At 42.0% G+C, this 19427-nt stretch overlaps 1 protein-coding gene across 1 annotated transcript in view; it reads left to right on the top strand.

Annotated features, from left to right (window-relative positions):
- Positions 1–19427, top strand: part of BMPER (BMP binding endothelial regulator) — a gene marked incomplete at its 5' end in the record, with an annotated part of 146425 nt that overhangs the window by 32740 nt on the left and 94258 nt on the right. The window contains 3 exons of the mRNA XM_082479218.1: positions 3329–3411; positions 4943–5033; positions 5847–5929. Of these exons, the coding sequence (XP_082335344.1) occupies positions 3329–3411; positions 4943–5033; positions 5847–5929 (257 nt within the window). The remainder of the gene's footprint in view (positions 1–3328; positions 3412–4942; positions 5034–5846; positions 5930–19427) is intronic.

The raw sequence follows: 19427 nt of genomic DNA on the forward strand, positions 1-19427 counted from the left end.
GTATTCAGTGGTTTGGTTCGATTCAGATAAGCAACTTTCAGCTTGCATGTTTATCCAGGACTTATCTGAACTATTTGGGCTGAAGTAGGTAATAGGAACAAAACCTACAACTAACTGAAAGTTAATATTTTACATTAATAAAACACCAACTATTCTTAAAGAAAGAAGCAGGAAAGACTAAAAACTTAAGACACACACCTTGACTGATATGGATCACCTTAGCGACATTAAAATTGATATAGATCACTGATATTTAACTTCCTACTGTATGTGGAATCCTACAGGTTTTCCTTATGGGGTATATGTCATGGGATCAAATTTACCTGTTCATGTTGAATCTTTTACTTTTCATGTACTTACTAGAACATTCTCAGGCTTTTTGTGTTCCCCTCTTGAGAACCTCCTCTGTAGCCCTTTCTTTTAAAGTTTTGTTTTAAGTATGTATTCAGGCAGAGTAAATGGATGGTGTTTAAGAGATTGCACTAAGCTCTGATCTTTCTTGATTTATTCTTTTCTCCTGCTCTCCCTTTCAAGTGGTGGATGGAGACAGTAAGTTAATGTAATATTTCCAAAGGGAATTAAAGTGGCTTTTAGGAACTTGAAGTATGTTCCGCCATACTTGGTTGCAGAAATTAGCATCGGGGACTTTGCTGATGCCTTTGGACATGAGATATTCAGTGACTGCTACTTTCCAAGCCAATTACGATGGACCTTTAAACATGGATGAGCTACAATGGCTCAACTGAGTTGGCACATGAAGGCAGGAAGGTTTCAACTCAGCTGAATTTCAGTGAGGCTCATAACAGGGACAGAAGCGGCTCGTGGGCAAGTGGAGTTCAGTTTCCCTCTTTGCTGCTTTCCACAGGGAAAATGTCTGGTGCTGTGGGGCAGAGGATTTTGTAGCATAGCTTGGATATGCACTTCAAGCAAGAGCAGTGTGACTGCACGGATGGAGCACCTTCCTGCTTTCTCAACCAGACTAATCCTTGAACTGAAAATTTCAGTTTAATATGCGCATCTGTACATGCAGATTAGCCCAGGGTCATTAGCTTTCTTACAGAGAAAGCACTTCAAATTAAAGAGCATAATTGGTGAGCAAATATGCAAGGTATTTTGCAGTCAGTAGTAGTTTCCAGCCTGGCCCTTGATTCTGCACAGTGCTGAAGACACCAGACCCATCCAGTAAAAATCACACAAAGATATTTAACAATACAGCTTGTTCCATCTTGAGAGTCAAGCACATGCGTAAACTCTTTCTTAGACTGGGACCAGTATGCCAGCGCACCCTGGGTTTCTACAACTTGAGGATGCCAAATTGTGTTGAGCAGGTTCTGCTATTCCTCAGAATTTGCAGTGGGCAATAAGTAGAGACTGTGCTACTGTATTTTTCAGAATGGACTTCAAAATACTCAAGAGGAGTATAGGGCTTTATGTTACTCTTTTGACATGTTGCCCTGCATGTATAAGACCTCATGCAGAACTTTATTGATATGGTGAGAATCAGAACTCTTGTTTTATTATTCAAAAACACTTCATGGGGACTTTGCTACTTAAAAAAAGTGAGATTCAGATGTATACTTTGTACCTTTCAATATTTGTGAAAGATTAAATTATCACAGCCAGCTCTTAGACTACTGATCAACTCTTAAAAACATACCTGTTTCAGCTTAGGTAAGTTGAATGGCCACATCGTCTGCATATTTCTCCTGTGTTGCTCTGTACTTAGCCTGGAAAAATGGCTGAGTCCTGCAAATCCTGAAGTGTGAGTCTTCTGTTGTTTAAGATCTTAACTGGAAGCAGTTAACATATTTGTAAATGATCTCTGTATGTCAGATTTCCTTTAAATTTGAGGTTGAATACAAAACAATTGCATCAGTGTTTTAAGTTCCTCAGCTGTGACATGCAAGTTTTCTTATACAGTGGGCTCAAAGTTTTACTGGTGTAGGGCTGATAACTTGCCTTTATTTTCAGAAGTGCACAAAATGTAGCCCAAAGCAGATCAGGACAGTGCACCCTACACAGCTGAGAATGACTTAGAGTAGCTGCTGAGGTAGGGTGTGGAAAGCGAATGGTGCCGTGGGCATCATTTGACTGATTGTAGTTTTGTGCTTGGTGACAAAGTCTCTGGCAAGACTCCTGTTGGTTTCATGGGCTCTTTGATCAAGCTCATTTTGAATAAAATAGACTGGGAAAAAAACCCTCAGAGCAGTAAATGGAAAATGGGCATTTTTTCCTGCAGAAAATGGGGTATGTGTTGCTTCTAAAATTTTTTTCTCAGAAACACTTTAGCTCTCCAAAGAATTAATTTTTAATTGAAACAATTTTGCATTAATAAACCAACTCTTTTAAATAAAATATTTTATTTCCACGTAATATGTCTTTTCTAGTTTTGCTTTTCTGGTAAGTTATTTTATTCTTTTCTTTGAGTTCCTTTTTGGTTTTCCTTTTTGCAAAATACCAGAAAACAGTGAAAGAATGGGAAGGGAAACTAGAAGGAACATGTAATAACAAATGTGAAAATTAACATGCGTGTTTTTTTTTTTGTTTGGTGTTTTTTTTTTTTCCAAATGGCTCAATGAAACTTCGTTTTGCACAAAAAATGCATGCTGATCCTGTGCACAGGCAAACCAACTTATTTTCTGCTAACAAAGTTGTCATGTAACACACAAAGACATATAAAGTCTTTTATATATAAAGATATATAAAGTTTGGAGTCCCAAACTCTGTGGGACTCCAAAATGTCCCCGCTCAGAGATTCACCACCCACACAGGAGAGCCTGATGGCTTTTAGTTTATGCGGATGGTGATCCCTTCTGTTATGAAAATGAAAAGGTACAAAGGAGCAGTAGCTCTGCCATTGTCAACGTACCCATGCTGATCTGCACTGGCTGCAGACCTCTCCTCCGGTGTTTGGTTAATGGATGAGGATAGAACAGCCAGGCTGGATGATGAACCTTTCCAGCTCTTCTCTTACACTCTCTCCTCCCTCTCCCCCCTCCAGTGCATGGGTGGCTGAGCAGCTCCCGAATGGATAGCAGAATAGCCACTGACACCCATTTTTAGGTAAATTGTCACTGATTTCGGTTGGTCTTCAACAGTCGTAGTTTGTAAGGAGTTTGGCCAGTCACGCACCAGGAACAGACATCTGGGAGGTGTTGCCGTCAGCCCTCCCGGGGCATGATCCCTCTTGTCAGTCTCAGCTCTACCCCTTCTGTTAACCCAGGGGACAGGATCAGGCACATTCAGGATGCTGTTCTGTGATCCTCATCAGAAACTTCCCACAGGATCATTGTGTTCTGCTGGACTGACGTGCTTCTGTCTCTTCTAGATTGCAGTTTTGGAGGAAACACCTACAACAGCTCTATGAAATGGCACCTCCCTAGCAACCCCTGTGTTACGTACCAGTGCCAGGTAAGGATGTCATCAGCATCATGCTAATTGAGTCGCAAGCTTTTCCCGTGAAATTCTGAGCCTTTTTTATCCAATCCAAATAAGCTGTAATATTCTACACCCAAAGGACAATATGGACTTTGCACTTAAAATAGTTTAAATCCACTCAAATGTGGCCAGCTATAACCAAACATTCAGAAGGATAGGTTTTATGACTTGAGTACTGTGATACCCAAACATTGCTGAAGGATAATTATGCAGCCGTGCCATTTCCTGCTGTCTTGACATTGAAATGAGTCCTCTTTTTTTCAGCATGCTAAGACTTTTGGGAGATACAAATTATTATTTTAGTAATTGGACACTTTTGTGTGTATGTGTCCATGGGTTTTACCTGGGATAGTCTTTAAGAGAAACCCACAACCTTTTCCTAGGCTCCTGTGCTGTTAACACTGTGGTTTTTTTGGCAGCTTGCCTATCTGCAACCATAACATTTGCAAGATTGTCCATTTTCAAGCATAAAACAAGTAATTATGTAGGGAATTTTAGTTTCTGTCTGTGAACAGATCTGCAATTTTTGCTGATAAATTGATCAGTTTTAATAATAACACTCAGACAGCTACTAAGAATCGCAGCTGTTGGAAAGAGGAGAGATGAATGAGCATGAAGAGCTTCTAGAAACAGGGAGAGTGTCAAGATTTTTGTCTTTTTCTGTGATACTTCTGCTCTACAAAACCCACCTGTGTTTTTAAAGACAAGTGAAGAAGAAGACAAGAGAAGACAAGAGAAGAATGGAGTTGGAGCAGCAGTATTTTGTATCCTTGCACTTAATGAATGAAGTTACGGCTTGAATTTAGGTATTCTGATCACTTCTAGCTAACTGAAATGAGCAACTCTTTATTGCCTGTTTCAGTGTCTAAATGCAAAACTGGGTGACCCTGTTTACCCTAGACCCACACATTTATAAAACAGGTTTCCCTTGCCTCCAAATGCAAAGCTGCAAGCAGCAAAAAAAAGAAAAAAAAAAAAGTAGGAGCCCTTTGAGCACTGATCCTCACACCCAGATTTGTTCAGGAGGACTCTTGACTTCTCCAACAAGAAGTACAGGAAATGTTAATTAACTAATACTTATCAGGCAAAGCATCGAAGATAAGTGTCTCCCCTCTACAGAACAAGATGCTTTTATCTGCTTTCTAAGTCTTTTTTCCTCCAAGGGGGAGGGAAGAGAATGCCTTGTGTCTGGCCTGTTTTCACCAGAGCTGCATGGCAGATTACTGAGGCTAAGGATTCCTGATAAAGCAGGATTCCTTTTCCTAAGAAGGTGCTTGGTTTCTTACCTGATGCATTTTAAGGCAAATATTGTGTCTGGAGTCAGGGAGACTCAAGTGGATCTTTTGACTGTGGATTAACCTGAATCCTGATACCAGGCAGCAGGTAGAGAAAGAAAAGAGGTTTTGAAATCCAGTGCTCTGCAGCATGTGCCGTGCTTTAATTGTGGATCTTTGCTTGTTAAAGCAACCACAACGCTAACAACGAACATCTGCTTCTTTTTCAGGAAGGAGTGATAGTAGAGTCAGAGGTACAGTGTGTTGTTCATTGCAAAAACCCTTCCAAACTCATGGGAATGTGTTGTCCTGTGTGTCCAGGTGAGATTTCATGGGAAGATGCTGTTCCACATGTGCAACTGTATTTCTAATGATAACCATCATGACTTGGAAGGTTGCCTCTAACTTCTCCGTTATACTTGACAAGTTACTAAAACGTGGGCCAGCAGCTCATGGTGCACTAAATGACACGAGAAGAGCATGCTTAATATTTTTTAGTAGAGGACATGCAGACTAGGGGATTGCCAGTGGCAATATCCACGTATGTATTTACATCATTTTTCAGAGGGTCTGTCAGCTGGGTTTGCCTGGCTGATGACTGGGATTTTGTTAGGAGGGGAAGTGTAAGCATAATCCTAAAAAAAGGAGACTCACTTTTTGAAGGGGAGTGGGAATGGGTGGCCTTTGTGAAGCATGGTGGCAAATTAACATGATTTTATAGGCTAATTTGATTTTAACAGAGGTTTTGTAGGTAAGCATACTTATATAAGGTTGTGATATAATGGGTTGATTATATTGTAATTAGTTTTAATTTCTGCCAACATCTAATATAAACTCAGGGAGTAAGAATGAGTAGTACAAAGCAAACAGCTTAGAAAAGTGTTTCAAAGCCACTTTTAATGGAAGACCTACAGCCTTGACTTCATCGATGCAAATTTATCTGCTGTAGAAAGATGCTTTCTTTCCCCAAAAAGATATTTGGGGGTTGTCAAGGCCTTTGTAAAGGCTTCGGAAGTGATTTGTATCAGAGAGGATGGTATGATTTACTTTTCATATTGTCCTGTCGTGGAGTGTGTTATAGAGAAGAGGCAGCGTGCTATCCTGAGCTAAACTTATTCAAATGCTGTTTTTCAGGTTGTATATTTGAAGGGAGACATTACAATGAAGGAGAAGAATTTAGGCCTGAAGGAAATAAATGTACCAAGTGCTCTTGTATTGTAAGTATTTGCCTTTTGGCGTTGTATTTCCCTGTATGAACTTCAAAAGGCATGTTATTATTGCCATAACAAAGCAAAAAATATAAGGAATTCAACACTATTATGCATTCTTCTCTTGGAGTTCAAGTTTCTATTGAACATTTTACTGCACTGTATCACTCCTATTCTCTGTTTATCGTCTTTTTTTGACCTCACACTGTGTGCAGATAGCGCAGGATATTTGGGAGGGGCTCAATGTGCTAAATTAGTGATGCTATTTTTTTTTTTTTTGATGGAGTCATTCAGGAGGAGACAGAAAGCTTTTGGGGTTTCGTCTATTGACCAACATTTATTAGTTGTTTCCTTAAACTATCTTTCGCAAGGATTCCTCTCAGCTGCACATGGCAAGGGCCTTTGCTCTGAATTACTGAGTGAAAGGATGAGGGTAGCTTCCTTAGGCTGTCCCAGGTGGATTTTGGCTTGACGCTTAATGAAAAGGTCATATCCTGAATTTTACCCTTCACTAGCAACAATACAGAGAGGAAGTAATAATTGCATCCTTTGGGTCATGAATACAGGCTTCTCTTTCACTTCCATTAAGTTAGAAGATAATGCTATATGAGTTGGGGCAGATAACTGACTTCGTTGGCGTGATCTGAGAGAACAGTAAAATGCAAAGTTCAAACCACTGCTTTGGTTGCAATCTACAGGCTGGTTATCAGTGGAAAATGTAAGACTAGGGAAATTTACATTTCAGTAGAATGCCAAGAGTTTTGTCAGTACCAGACACAGCTCTCCTGCATCATGATAATAAAATAAAAAAGGGATGAGAGAGGGATAGAATTAAAAAATTAATATGTATTTAGACATAGACAGACACACACATTTAATGAAGCTGCTGTGGAGAACTTGGACTGTTTTGCAGGAAAAAATCCCAGTAATCTGCAAAATTAATTTACACTAAATCCTCACTGCTACTGTGGAGAATTAGCCTGCTCAGGTGGGTTTGTTTTTTTTTTTTTAGTGGTGTTTTTTTTTTCTTTTAAAGTTTTAATCCTGTAATAATGAAAATATGCTGTCACACATGTCACGGTGATATACGCCCTGGGCTCCTGCTCTGCTGAATGCCTCCTGTCCCAGGCTGAGGAACATTGCTCCTTCTGTACTCCGTGTACTTCCTCTCACTTCAGCTTCATCTGTAAAGCAGTAGCTTTACACTCCGGCTTTCCTTAGTCATGTTCCTCAGGGGAAGGCAGGTCTGAATGGTTGAGAAGTCTGTGGAGACATGCTTGAGTCTTTACAGGCTGTGCTTTGCTCTTTCCTAAGTACTGTACAGATATTGCCTATTGCCCAGTTGTTGGTGTGCCAATATCTCCTTGATCAACTTTCCTTTGTTCCCAAAATAGCAAAAGCAACTGTGCTGAGAGGAGTACGTGTGTGTATGTGTATCCAGGGGAGAAAAGATAAAGAAACACAGGGTATATAGGGTCAGACCCGAGGGTCTTTCCTTGACAGTTACCAGTCCCAGGTAAGTGAGAGAAGGAAACACATCAGCTACTGATAGTAAGAGATTTAAAGCCTCCAGCAAGAAGCTTACGAATCCCTTCCGAGCAAGGCGGTCTGACAGTTTTGGCTGTTAATGACATCTGTATAAAATGCCCAGCTCTAATTTTGAATCTTACCGACAGCAAAGAAAACACCATCTGTGTGTCAGGCATACCCGACCTCCTTTCTCTCTCTCTGGGATGCCTTTTTTTACTACCTCTTGCCAAATTCCTTCAGAATTTGGGCCTGTGTTAATTCCTATGTAATTTAAATTGGAAGCAACTAATGGGGGCATCCTCAGGGCTGTGATAGTGGTTTTCTGCCTGCTTTACGTCCATTCCCTTTTGGGAATTGGTCCCCAGTAAATCTCTTATTTAAGCAGTTGGTGGTTGTCTTATTTAAAGATACCTATCTAGTCATGCGATGTGATGTGGGAACAGGCTTGTGTGTGATGTGCTGTAACTTGTGCAGGCTTTAAATAGATGAAAGGTAGCTCTTCACCCCAAATTAGATTTCTGCTGGGATTTGAGATTGTAACTATTTAGTTACAATTTAGAAATTATAATCAAAGTATTTTGGGGGTGGTGGTGTAAGGGTTCCAGACACCCACTTCAGGGTGTATTCTGTAAAGTAAAGAGGGATGGCTGGGGTTTGTTTTCCCAGAGAGATGCAGGGCTGCACTGCACTCACTAAATGTATTAAAATGAGGAATTACTTACAAAAAAGGAATTTTCCAGTTGCAAAATGATGCACTCAAATGTCAGCAGGCCTGGGATGCGGGGCCCAGTCTTCGGCAAGCTCTTTGGTGGTCCAAGTTTGTGGTATTTGCAGCTCAAAGCGGTGCCTACTAGATACTATTGAGGTCCTAAAGAATGCCAAGTGGTTGTTAAGATGGTTTTGTTGTTGTTTTTAACACACATTGCTTGTGCAAATGAGGACAAATCGAGAATCTTAGGAGTTGAGGATCCCTGTTTCAGCCACGGCATGGCTACAGGCAGGCGATTCACTCGGTCCTTACCCGCCGTGTGCTCAACTCATTAATATGGTTTCTGTTTAACACAACTTGTGGTTCTAGTTATTGCCTACTGAAAACTGGACCAAACCCACCAAAACTCATTTCATGGAGGTCACTGAAACAACCCATTAGCTAATGACTTTTGGGTTGCTACCGAGCCAGGCCGCGCTTGCAGCAGTGAGATGGAGATGAAAGGCCCTGTATTCCATTACTGCTCTCCTGAGCGAGCTGCTCCTTGGGGCGACTAAGATTTCGTGCTGAAAATGAAAATGTATCACCTCTCACTCAATGCATATTGCCTGTCAGGAGCGAAAGAGCCGGCTTTTAATGACTTGGTTTCTCTGGGGAGAGGCATTTGTGTAAGAAAGGTGGACGGGATAATAGGGATCTCCTCGCACCCCGGCTGAAACCCAGCTGTCTCGCAATAATTCATCTGTCTGGCCCATTCCTGCTTTCCGTGATAGGCCAGCAGCCTCTTCTAGAGAAACCTTGGATATTTTCCCTACCATAAGCACCTACTTAAATGAAGGACTGGCTGCTTTAATCAAGTGTTATTTCTCAGATACTACTTTTATGAGGTCGAGAGTGTGTTTCTGCTTGCACAGTGAGAGCACTTGGCTTACATGTTTCCTTTCCTACAGCCTGCATTAAAATAGTCAGACTGTGATTATCTTAAATGTTTTCATTTTCTCTTTTGATGTAGCACGTTTGGAAAAAAAAAAAATATAGTGCAGGGGGAAGGAGAGAGTGCCGGGGAAGGAGAGAGTGCCAGGGAAGGAGGAGAGGAGGTTTGGCAGGAAAGTGACCTTGCACGAGAGCGGTAACCATGGAGAAGGTTATCTTTAAATGGTAGTATCCAAACTCATAACCAGCCCCTTTTGACTCACAGCACTGTTACCCAGACCATGGGCGCTGTGCCTTTCGGCATGCGAGGCATGCGGCGGTACGAAGTACCACCATGCTGAGAGCACTCAGCACTATGGAGACGCTGCAGCCCAGGACCCGTCTTCCTCCACACCCCTGTGGGGAGAAGGGGAGTGGACCCGTGTGGGAAACGGTTGGAGGCTGGATTACAGCATTGCTGGGATGGCCGAGGACTGGGATCAGGAAGGGTCGTGCCGTCTGTCTGTCCTGCAGGGAGGAATGTTGTGGGGACGACCACTGGCAGGGCGGTCACGCATGTTTTTTCCCCAGGCAGCATCATTTTGCTTCTCAGCAGCTCTTCCAAAACGCTTTTAGCAAGTGAAACCCGAATGGCTGGAAGCACAGCACAGAGCTTTGGGGCCCTTGGAGAGCTGAATTTAAAAGCATCCTCGGCTCAATCTGCTTTGCATCATCGGGGGCTTTTACACCGCTGCTCAGGCGTGCTCAGAGGGACTCAAGACACACAGAGCTCCAGGTCTGCAGGTGTATGCGTGAGCCTGTGCAGGAAATGTCCTGTCGCTTATGTTCCTGAGTGCTAGGGTGCAAAAACTGCATAATGAAAGTTTTGCACAAAGAAAAGGAAATCACACCAAGGAAATCTGTTCCTAAATCAATGAGTAGCAGGCGTTGCAACTGTGATAAGTAATGAGAAACTACATATGTTAGTGTTTTGGACACTGAGGGTGGAATTCATCTTGTCTAGCTCCAGCTATTCAGAAGTAATGTGTCTGGTCTGAGCTACTTATCTGGGCTCCTCTTCAGTTAATGGAGAGAGAGAGATGTGGGATGGATTACTCTCTGCAGATGCCTATCTTCCTCCACTAACTGCAGGGGGAGCCTACCCGGCTCCCTGGCCTCTGAGATGGCTGAAGATAGCTGAGATGGATCCCGCCCCTGCAGTCAGCTAGGTGATAAAGCACCCTGATACTGCTGTAACGGTTTGGCTTTAACAGATATTGGGAGCTGCTGAAATATGTTCCCAGCACAACAGTCAGCGGGGGGAGATACTCCCGTCTACTGGGAAACTCAGGGGAACACGCAATTAAATGTATCCTTAGTGAAGGCTGGTAGCAGAAGCTATCTCCGAATTCGAATTTCCATCCTCAGTGCGATGTCAAACACTGACCTTCCAAAATTTCCATTGTACTCTAGCTGCTTTGATTCAGCTCCAAACTCCATCAGACACTGTCTGCCCCCACTTTGGGGCCTAAGAAACTTAGACAAAGAGTTGTAGTCAGGGGTGGAAAAGCAAAGAGTTGGTCTTTTGGTAGGAGGAGTGTTCACTTTCTCAAAGTTAGTGATGTAAGTAGAAGTGGTTGACGTAGGGGTGGATGTAAATGGAGAGCAGTAAGCATTCAGAAATGGGATGCGGAGGGGTGCTCACCGTGTCTCTCTGGGAACCCCCCATAAGTTTGTCTGCAAGGCTAGAAAGTTTGTTTTTCTGACTAGGTGGGTGAAGAAGTACAGCTGTGCAGGTAGGTGTGAAGAGCAAGGACTTGATATGTGCTGAACTTCAGCAAGAAATATAATGCTGCATAGAGACATAGACAGTGTCCTGTTATTTATTCTTTTTTTATCTGATTTTCTTCAGACTTCAAAAAGTATACCCACTTCCACAGGGATTGTACACTACATGTGCCATGTCTGAAATATTAAATTTATTTCATTTTGGAAATATCAAAGTTAAAAAAAATAGTTTGGACATTAAACAAAAAAGGTTAGAAAATAATGTGAGGGTTTTTTTTTCTCTCACTGACATGCATAGCCATTTTTAATCTTTATTTTGATTTCTCTCAAAAAGTGCAAAAAATTTTTCAGAAAATATGTCTGAGAAACAGTTAAAAATAATTTTAAAAAAAGTCATGGAGTAAAGTTAAAAATAAAATTAATCACAGCTTTTCTGAAATACAAGTAAACTCTGGAATAGCAATGCAAGTGGGAATAATTTAGTGTAATTGTTCAGTATAAATTATTCATATTCATAAGCACTTCAAATCTCAGACTTTAGAAAGCATCTTTCTGTGGAATGGTCTAATTTCCTTCCTCTGTGGACATTTGAATTTCATCCCACATCTCTCTTACCTGCAGAGCTTCCTAGCTCACCTAGTCTGAGTGTGTTCCCAGCTCAGGCTGCAGAAACCCTTTGTCATACTTTTAATTTTGGTGAGGATCAAAGGAGTCTTTCTGTGCAGAGAGAGTCTGTGTCCGGTTTGGGCACATTTTCAGGGGAGCAGAAGTACTGAGCAGCTTCCTGAAGACCTAGATGACTCTTTAAGGATCGTGGGTCCAGAACATGCAGCATCTTTCTCGTATCTCTTCCTTCCTCAGAGCCCTTTGAGTGCCCCTCCTGCCCTTCAGGATTCAGTTCAAATTTACCTTCCAGGCTCCAGCATGGTCCGTGCTCCAGCATGGTCCACGCTTCTGTGGCTGTGCAGTCAGGAGGGTCTACCTCCACCTGTTCTTCTCCCTTCTTCTCCATCGTTTCACATAGGTAGCACTACACAGTTGTTGTTACTTCTGAGATGACATCTATGGCCACCAGTCAAGGATGAGTGCCCATTGTGCTTTACATTAAAAGGACATGTATTCTTGTCCCCAAGAGAAGACAATGTGGGAGAAGAATGTGAAGAAAGATAAAAAGGTGATTTGACGGATTTTTGCAGGGAATTTTTCCTGCTGGAAATGGAAGGTGGAAACACTGAAGAATTGGAGGAAGGAGCTCTGCCTTTATAAGGCTCTTATTTAGACAGAGACTGTCTTTCCAGTTTGATGATCCAAGATGGCATTGCGATAATTAATGAATTAAGTGATACTAGAAGCCATGAAAGACTTAAAAGCTTCCTGGGTACCTGAAGGGCCTAAGTAAATGCTGATTAACACCACTGCCTGACTGCGCATTGCGTGAACAACCTCTTGCAGTACACAGAAAATGTGTCCAGGACTTCTGGACATTTAAAGGAAATGAATGCACAGAGCAGGATGGGCTTCGCATACCTAAAGCATATAAAGAAAAATATCCTGCAGGTTGACCACTTTTAAATGATGATAATACAGGCATATACCTCGAGTATAAGTTGCTGTTGTTTTTGACAGCAAAGGAACAGAGCTTGTGCTGTCAGAAGTCTGTCCCCTGTCTCGTTAAACTTCCTAATTAACAGGCTGAGATTGATTGTTCTTATTGACAAAGAAGAATTAAGTACATAGAGCTTTAACAATAAAGGAGAGCTGTTAACAGGCAGCCTCTGATGAGGGGACTATTTTTTATTGGCATTGGGCTGCAATGAAGACTGCAAACATCTCTGCTATAACTCACTCCTTGCAAAGACGAGGAACAGTCCTGGGGGGAAAACAAAGCAGTAAGATGGCAGAAAACAAAGAACCTGGTTAAAGTAAGCAAACAAACAAACAAACAAAAAGAACCCACTGGCCAGCAGGGGATGAAAGGGTCGCACGTGGTTTCAGAAGTGCCCGGCGAAGACAAAGGTTTTATGTGAGACGGCTGTAGCGCTTCTTGTAAGTGGCTTTAAATGGGAATGCGTGTGGCATCTCGTGGGAACGCTTGTGTGAAGAATTGATTTGGGTCTAAAAGATTCCCACAAGTTGTGGTAGGAAGCAGTAAAAGCAATAGCTTGTCAATTAACAGGGCTTTTGTTTGCCAAACATTTTATGAAGAGTCCAAGACCCTTCTGGCAGGTCTTACAACGAAGGAAAGGCTGAGAAGAGTAGGAGTGCTTGGCTTTCATGTTTGTCACCCTTTCAGTTTAAATAAACTTGGATGTCGCAGGTTTGGGGGTTGTTATTGGATAACAATAGTTAATGATTTTAAACTTGCACACAGCCCTCTGTGTCCTGAGACAAGATGTCTTAGTACACACAATGCTGCCAAATGAATTTACAGGAGAGGGCTTAATTAACTGTGCAACACCTATTTGTTTTCCTTTGTCTGATTTTCAAAAGTAAAAATTAGAAAAAAATATTAAAGTTTGGAGGCGATACATTGCTACATGTGGGGCTTTGTGTTTTAGTTTTTCCCCCTCTCTCAAGTCTGACCCCTGCATCACTTTGGGTACCATAACTTTTTACTTAATCCTTCTGTAGCCATTAACCTTGTTCATATTCAATGTATTTTGTAGAAGACATAAAGTGAAACTTGGGATCATTACGTTTGAATTGCTGTTGAGATCTAGTGTGATTGCCGAATTCCATCTTGACTTGCTATCAGTCTGCCTAAATTCTCCTTGCTCTGTGTCCTACAGCATCGCTTTTGTTTTCTCTCCTGGAAGCGTTTTGCATTGATAAGGGAGCCAGTTTCCAACCCTGCCTGATAAACTGTTTTCCACCTGGGATATGGGATAAATTAACATTTCTTACAGCAAACCAGTCATATAAAAAGTCTCTTTGGATTCCATTAACTTTTAAAATGTTAATGAACATATTACTTTCGTTGCCTTATTTAACGTTGAGAGACAACTGCTGGATAGTCAAGGGGAGGAAAATGATACACAGCAAATTATTTTCAGGATTGTGACAGGCTGTAACTTTTTTATACAATTCATCCTCTTAGGCTGAGAGCAGGATAGGCAGAATAATTCATTGGCTGTCAAAACAGACATGGGAAACAGAAAAGAAAAAAAAAAAGAGTTCTTTAAGCCGTGACAGTGATTTACTTATTCTGCTTTTAACCTGTCAGAAATAAAATTTGACTAGGACCAAACTATCATAACATCTTTGGCACTCTGCTGGTATATCAATCTGAAGGAAAGATGCAGGAATCCTTGTGGGCAACTCAGGGTAGAGTCAGCAGTGGGATGTAAGCCCCCAGCTTCCACTGTGGGTGCTTAAATATGAAATGCTTTCTAACTCTAGTGATAGAAATTGCCTGGATGGCTTAACTTTCTTCCAGGAAGTCACGCTCTCACGGTACCTAAACTTCTGTCCCAAACATGACTAGAACACCATTGAATTTGACAATCCCAAGCTTCATTGAAAACCCAAGAAGTTTTCCGCTCTCTGCCAGAAGCTTTGTAACGAAGCATTGAGATTTTCTACAGAAAGCAGATGTGTGTGTGTGGGTTGTTGTTGGATTTTTGTGGGTTTTTTGGGGGGGTTGTTTTTTTTGTGTGTTTTTTTTTTTTTTTTTTTTAACTGGAGTTTAGTAGCATTACTCAGGATTTTGTGCTAAAATAATTGACATGGAAATTTTTTGTCACCCCTACTTGGATGTCAGAGCCAATGCAATTGAAAGTGCAAAGTCCAGATTTCCAGCAGGCTCAGATCTGATGTTTGAGGTGTCTGAGTCCAAAAGCATTTGAGTAGCTTGCATGCTTTTTGTGGTTTCTTTTCCCTTTTTTCTTTTCTTTCTCCAGAACACAGTACCAGGAGTTTTCTGAGAGTAGGACGGAAGCTAATGTGCCCTTGCCAATAGTATCTTTCTTGACAGGAAAAAACAGAGCTGGCCTCAGCTCTGAGAGCATAACAATGAGGAGAGTCGTGTTCCTTTTACTGTCTTGCGCGTTGCACCCAAGTATTCAACGTGCTGAACAAAAATTTGAAAATGAGACAATGTACGTGAAAATAATTAATTCCAAGAAGCCTAAGGATTTTGTGCTTTTAAGTGCTCAGCCTATTCTCTGCCCCCTCTCCTAGTTGCAGCATAACTTTCCTTCTCCTGGATGCAGCTGAATAGCAATTCTTCCTAGCAATCTCAGTTGCTGATGCACTATTTATTCTTCCAACAGCCAACTGAACTGCCCTGCTCTCTGTCTTTTGAGGTCAGTTTTTTAATTCCCCAAGGTTCCTGCAATTACCATTCCTCCCCCATCTAGGTTTTTTTAGTGCTGCACTTAAGCAAGTATGGGTATGTACATGTCTGGGACCATGCAAGGAGGGAAAATCCTATGTTTATTATACCTTCTGCTATCCACTCCTCTTTGTAGTTGACGTGCACATGTAAAATATCTTATCAGCAGTACTTGCACAGCATCTGCTGCTATGACTTTGTCTTTTTGACTGCGAACCTGATTCTAACGCAGTGAGCATTTTATAAAGTAGCTAAATGGGAATAGGGCCCATAAAAGTTGACACCTGGTGGAAACCAAGCCAGGGAGGCATTTTCTTTCCCCGTGGTGTTGTTACATTCCTTGTGGTCAGCAGTAATAGCTCTGCCTCCTGAAGTACGGGCTGTGGGGTTTTACTCCGTGTTCAAATGGGCACCGCTTGAAGCTTTAGCTTTAGTTTATGGTGTTTGGAGGACACATTCTTGTTTTCTGAGTGTTCAGTGCAGCAAAGCTAACAGCAAGCAATTATATAAAATGAGCCATAAGTTACAGCCTAATTTGAGGGCCGAGGGGGATGGAGGGAGAAGAAACATGCTTGTACATCAACAGAAATATCGTCAACCTGTGTAGCTCATTTGCTGTTGTTCCCCTGAGACTGTTTTTTGCGGTATTTCTCTGAGTCAGACAAGAAGCTAATAAGGATGCTATTAATACATCTAATGACCCAAAGTACTTTCTGCAGGTTTCATAATGAGTGCCTGTGTTTCTAAATATCTTATCTGGTGGCCTCTCATTGCTCTCACTCTGTGGGAAATCCTTTTTCTGAGAATTTCTTCAAACTTATGGAAAGAGAAGGTGGCAAGGTTCCCAAAGTAGTGTTGGATTTTGCTTGCTTGTTCCCTGATACTGCTCTTCAGACTTAAGCGAGTAGCCCGTTAACTTTGTTTATAATAAATTTTTTATTCCTGTCTGATTTTTCATGTAGGGCAATGGATTTCAAACAGAGAGGATGTCCCCTTCTCAGAATGTGACAAGGTTTTAGGGGAGGGGAGCCAAGTCATGCTTAGGGAATAATTTTTTTCCTTCATGATGTAGTGGTTGCAAAACAACATGTAAAGCGCACGGTGCTCCAAGGGGAGCAAGCAGGGCTCAGACTCACTGGGACCCTGGAGCTGCTACAGCAAGGGAAAAATGCCAGCTTGGCCATGAAAACCCAGGGGTATCCAGATGATAAAGAGATAAAAATCTGCAACTTCCAGCTCCCCGCAAATTCCTTCATCTTGTCTTCATTTTTGAACTCTGTCTTTTTTCTGAATACTTATGTTTATTGAAGTGGGGAAGCACACATAAGATGTGTCCTGGAAGTGGGCAGATTAAAGCAAAGGCAAAAAAGGAATTAATAATTTCTGAAATACAGAATTTATGCAGTATTTTTTCTCTTGCAAGTAAAGCAAACCAGTCATACTGGGAGTAGGAGCTTTAAGTCAGTATTACAAAAATAATTTCTAACATCTGATTTGAAATTCATATCAACTTTTATCAGATGGTAGACTTTCTCCTGGGGTAACACTTGCCCACGGAAGAAAAACTAAAATAAAATGTAGCATACCACACAGCCCAGCCAACAAGCATATTTGTGGTTCAACTACAGAATAAATAACAATTTAATATTATTAATTAAAAATTATTTAAGCACAAAATCTCTGGGTAGTGTATGATATCAAATGTATTAAACTCTGCTTCTCCATTTCCCCAATGCTGAACAGCAATTTGGATAAAATTTAGCCTTCTGTAATAGCTTACAAAATTACCAGTTTAATAAATCAGAATCAATACGTTGAAATGTGTAGGAGTGTGACAATTTGTCTTCAACAGCCAGAACACCAGAACGAGGACGTGTCAGCCCTATGAAATATTATCAAGATGTTTCTCTCCAGCCTGTTGACAGTAATTAAATGATTTTTTTTTTTTTTTTGAGGACTCAGAGTTTCAACATTTCAGTGCAGAAAGGAAAGCAATGAAAAGAAACAGGATGGAAACTTTCAAACATGGTAGCTGATGATTGTGCTCTCAGTTTTGGCTTTCAGTTCCAAAATTTAAATGGCCTCAAATAAGATAGTGCTGAACACCGCCACCTCACAGTCGAGTGAGAAAGTCTTAACAGCACTGACTTTGAAACCCTGGCCTGAGGGAAGAAGTTTGTTCTAGCCCTTTTAAACCCAATTTCACTTAGACTCGATGTCTCCTCCTTTTATCTGAATTAAACAATGCCGAACTTAAAAGGTTACAAATATTAAAACGAATGTGGTTTTCTCTGATAAAGTTGAGATAACTTTGTTTGTAAAAATGGAATCCGGGAGCTGGGTTGGGTGGTATAAAAATGAGAAACTAATTATGTCCACTGCATAATTTTATCACCTATTGCTAGAGAGCTGTCAAAACAGCAGACTGCTGCCTTTGGAGATTGCTATGTGCTATCTCTAAATTTTGAAAAACAAAGCTGTTTTTAATGTAATCCCGCATGACCCGTGATTTCCTGGTTTAATTGGGTTCATTTCGGTGGCGTTAACTCGAGGATAGATTAGAGTCCTGCGTTTGTAACTTACTATTTTGATCCTCAAGAGCAAACACTGGCAAACTTTATGGTGACATCTTGCGTAATGGCTTGGAGGCCAAGTGAAAAACTGAGTTTAAATGGATTGTTTTGCCATATTGCAAAAAAAAAAGTAAAATGATGGGGGGGGGGGAAGGATGACACACGACGCTTTTTTTTTTTTTTAAAAACCAAAACCAAAACCAAACCTGGAACATCCCCAGTGAAATGGATAAGGTGTGGTTGTGTGTACCTCTATATGTGTAGGTGAGTGTGTGTGTTTGAATGTATGTGTCTTGCACGCGTCTGTGTGCGTGGGTGCTGCTGTGTGCGGATTTGCCTGGGCGAGTGCGTATGCGCTTGTGCCCCTGCCTGTGCGTGTGTCCACGTAGGTCCCCGTGTCTCTCGGTGTCCTTGTCCGCCTGGCCCCGAGTGTCCGCCCCCACGCACCCCAGCGGGTGGCTGCGCGGCCCCGACACGCCGCGGGGCGGCGCTGTCGGGCGCGGCACCGCCGGGCGCGCGGGCGCTCCGCTCCGCGCTGTTGCCCAGCGCCACCTGGCGGCTGCGGGGGGTGTGTGTGTGACGGCCCTTTTTAAGTGTTCACCTCAAAACCAATATAGAAATAGATTTGTAATTGCAGGTTTTTTTTTTTTTCTTAAAAAAAAAAAAAAAAAACCACCCAAACAAAACGACCGTGAGCCATAAAGCGGCCAGAGAGCTAAAACTTCACCCGTGAAGAATGACTTTGTTAAAATGGCTGGCCACCTTCAGGTCGGGCTGCGGCAGGGTCACCTCACCTCAGCTGCACCTTGGTGGGCTCAGGCCTAGTTGGGCCTTCTGAGGAGACGTGTTCGCACCAAGGTGAGCACCGAGATCCCTCAGCACGAGGCAGGTGGGCAGGCGGCAGTGGGAAATGGCCGCCACGTTCTCCCCCAGGCCTGCCTGGAGCCCCTCATGGGGCTGCCTGGGGAGCCCTGCAGGTTTTGCCTCGCTCGCCCACCGAGCCTGGCCGAAGGGTGTTCACTTGCCTGGTTCCAGCGGTACATGGAGCTGCAGAAAGTGAAATCTTAATTTGGGATGATAATAAAGGAGAGGTTACCCCACGTGGAGGTAACTTACCAGGAGAAAGGCGCTGTGGGGTGCTACAAGCAGCCTGACAGGCTGACCCCGAGTACAGAAACAACTAAGCAGAGAAATGGCCAGCTATGACTAACTGGACAATTAATAACAGACATTTAATAAGAGCCATATTCGGAGGCTACAGCGGATCTGTTTCTGCATGCAGTAAAAACCCAATTTAAACATAATTCCCTAGAACCTGAAAGTACTTGACTTTTTTTGTGTAGCTGACTTCCTAGCTGGTGGTGTGTTTGTATGTGTTAGTATGTAGTTGTTTGAGTGATGCCTTTTAATAGTGCTCTTGTTCCCTGCTTTCACCTCTCCTCATAATAATTTCTCTGGTAATGAAACTTGAGTCAGCAGGGTAGAACTGTTGGATTTGATTTCTTGTGACAGTGCAGTTTTTGAAATAAACTTTTGAATATATAGACTGATAAAAATTTATAATACTCAAATGACAGGAATTAACATACGGCTTTTGGGTTTCAGCCTAATTAAAATGATTGGAGAATACAAAGGAAGGAAATCTAAACAGTTGTGCTCCAC

Source organism: Vanellus vanellus (assembly GCF_965231255.1).
Source record: "Vanellus vanellus genome assembly, chromosome: 2".
In the NCBI taxonomy this organism is placed as follows: Eukaryota; Metazoa; Chordata; class Aves; order Charadriiformes; family Charadriidae; genus Vanellus; species Vanellus vanellus.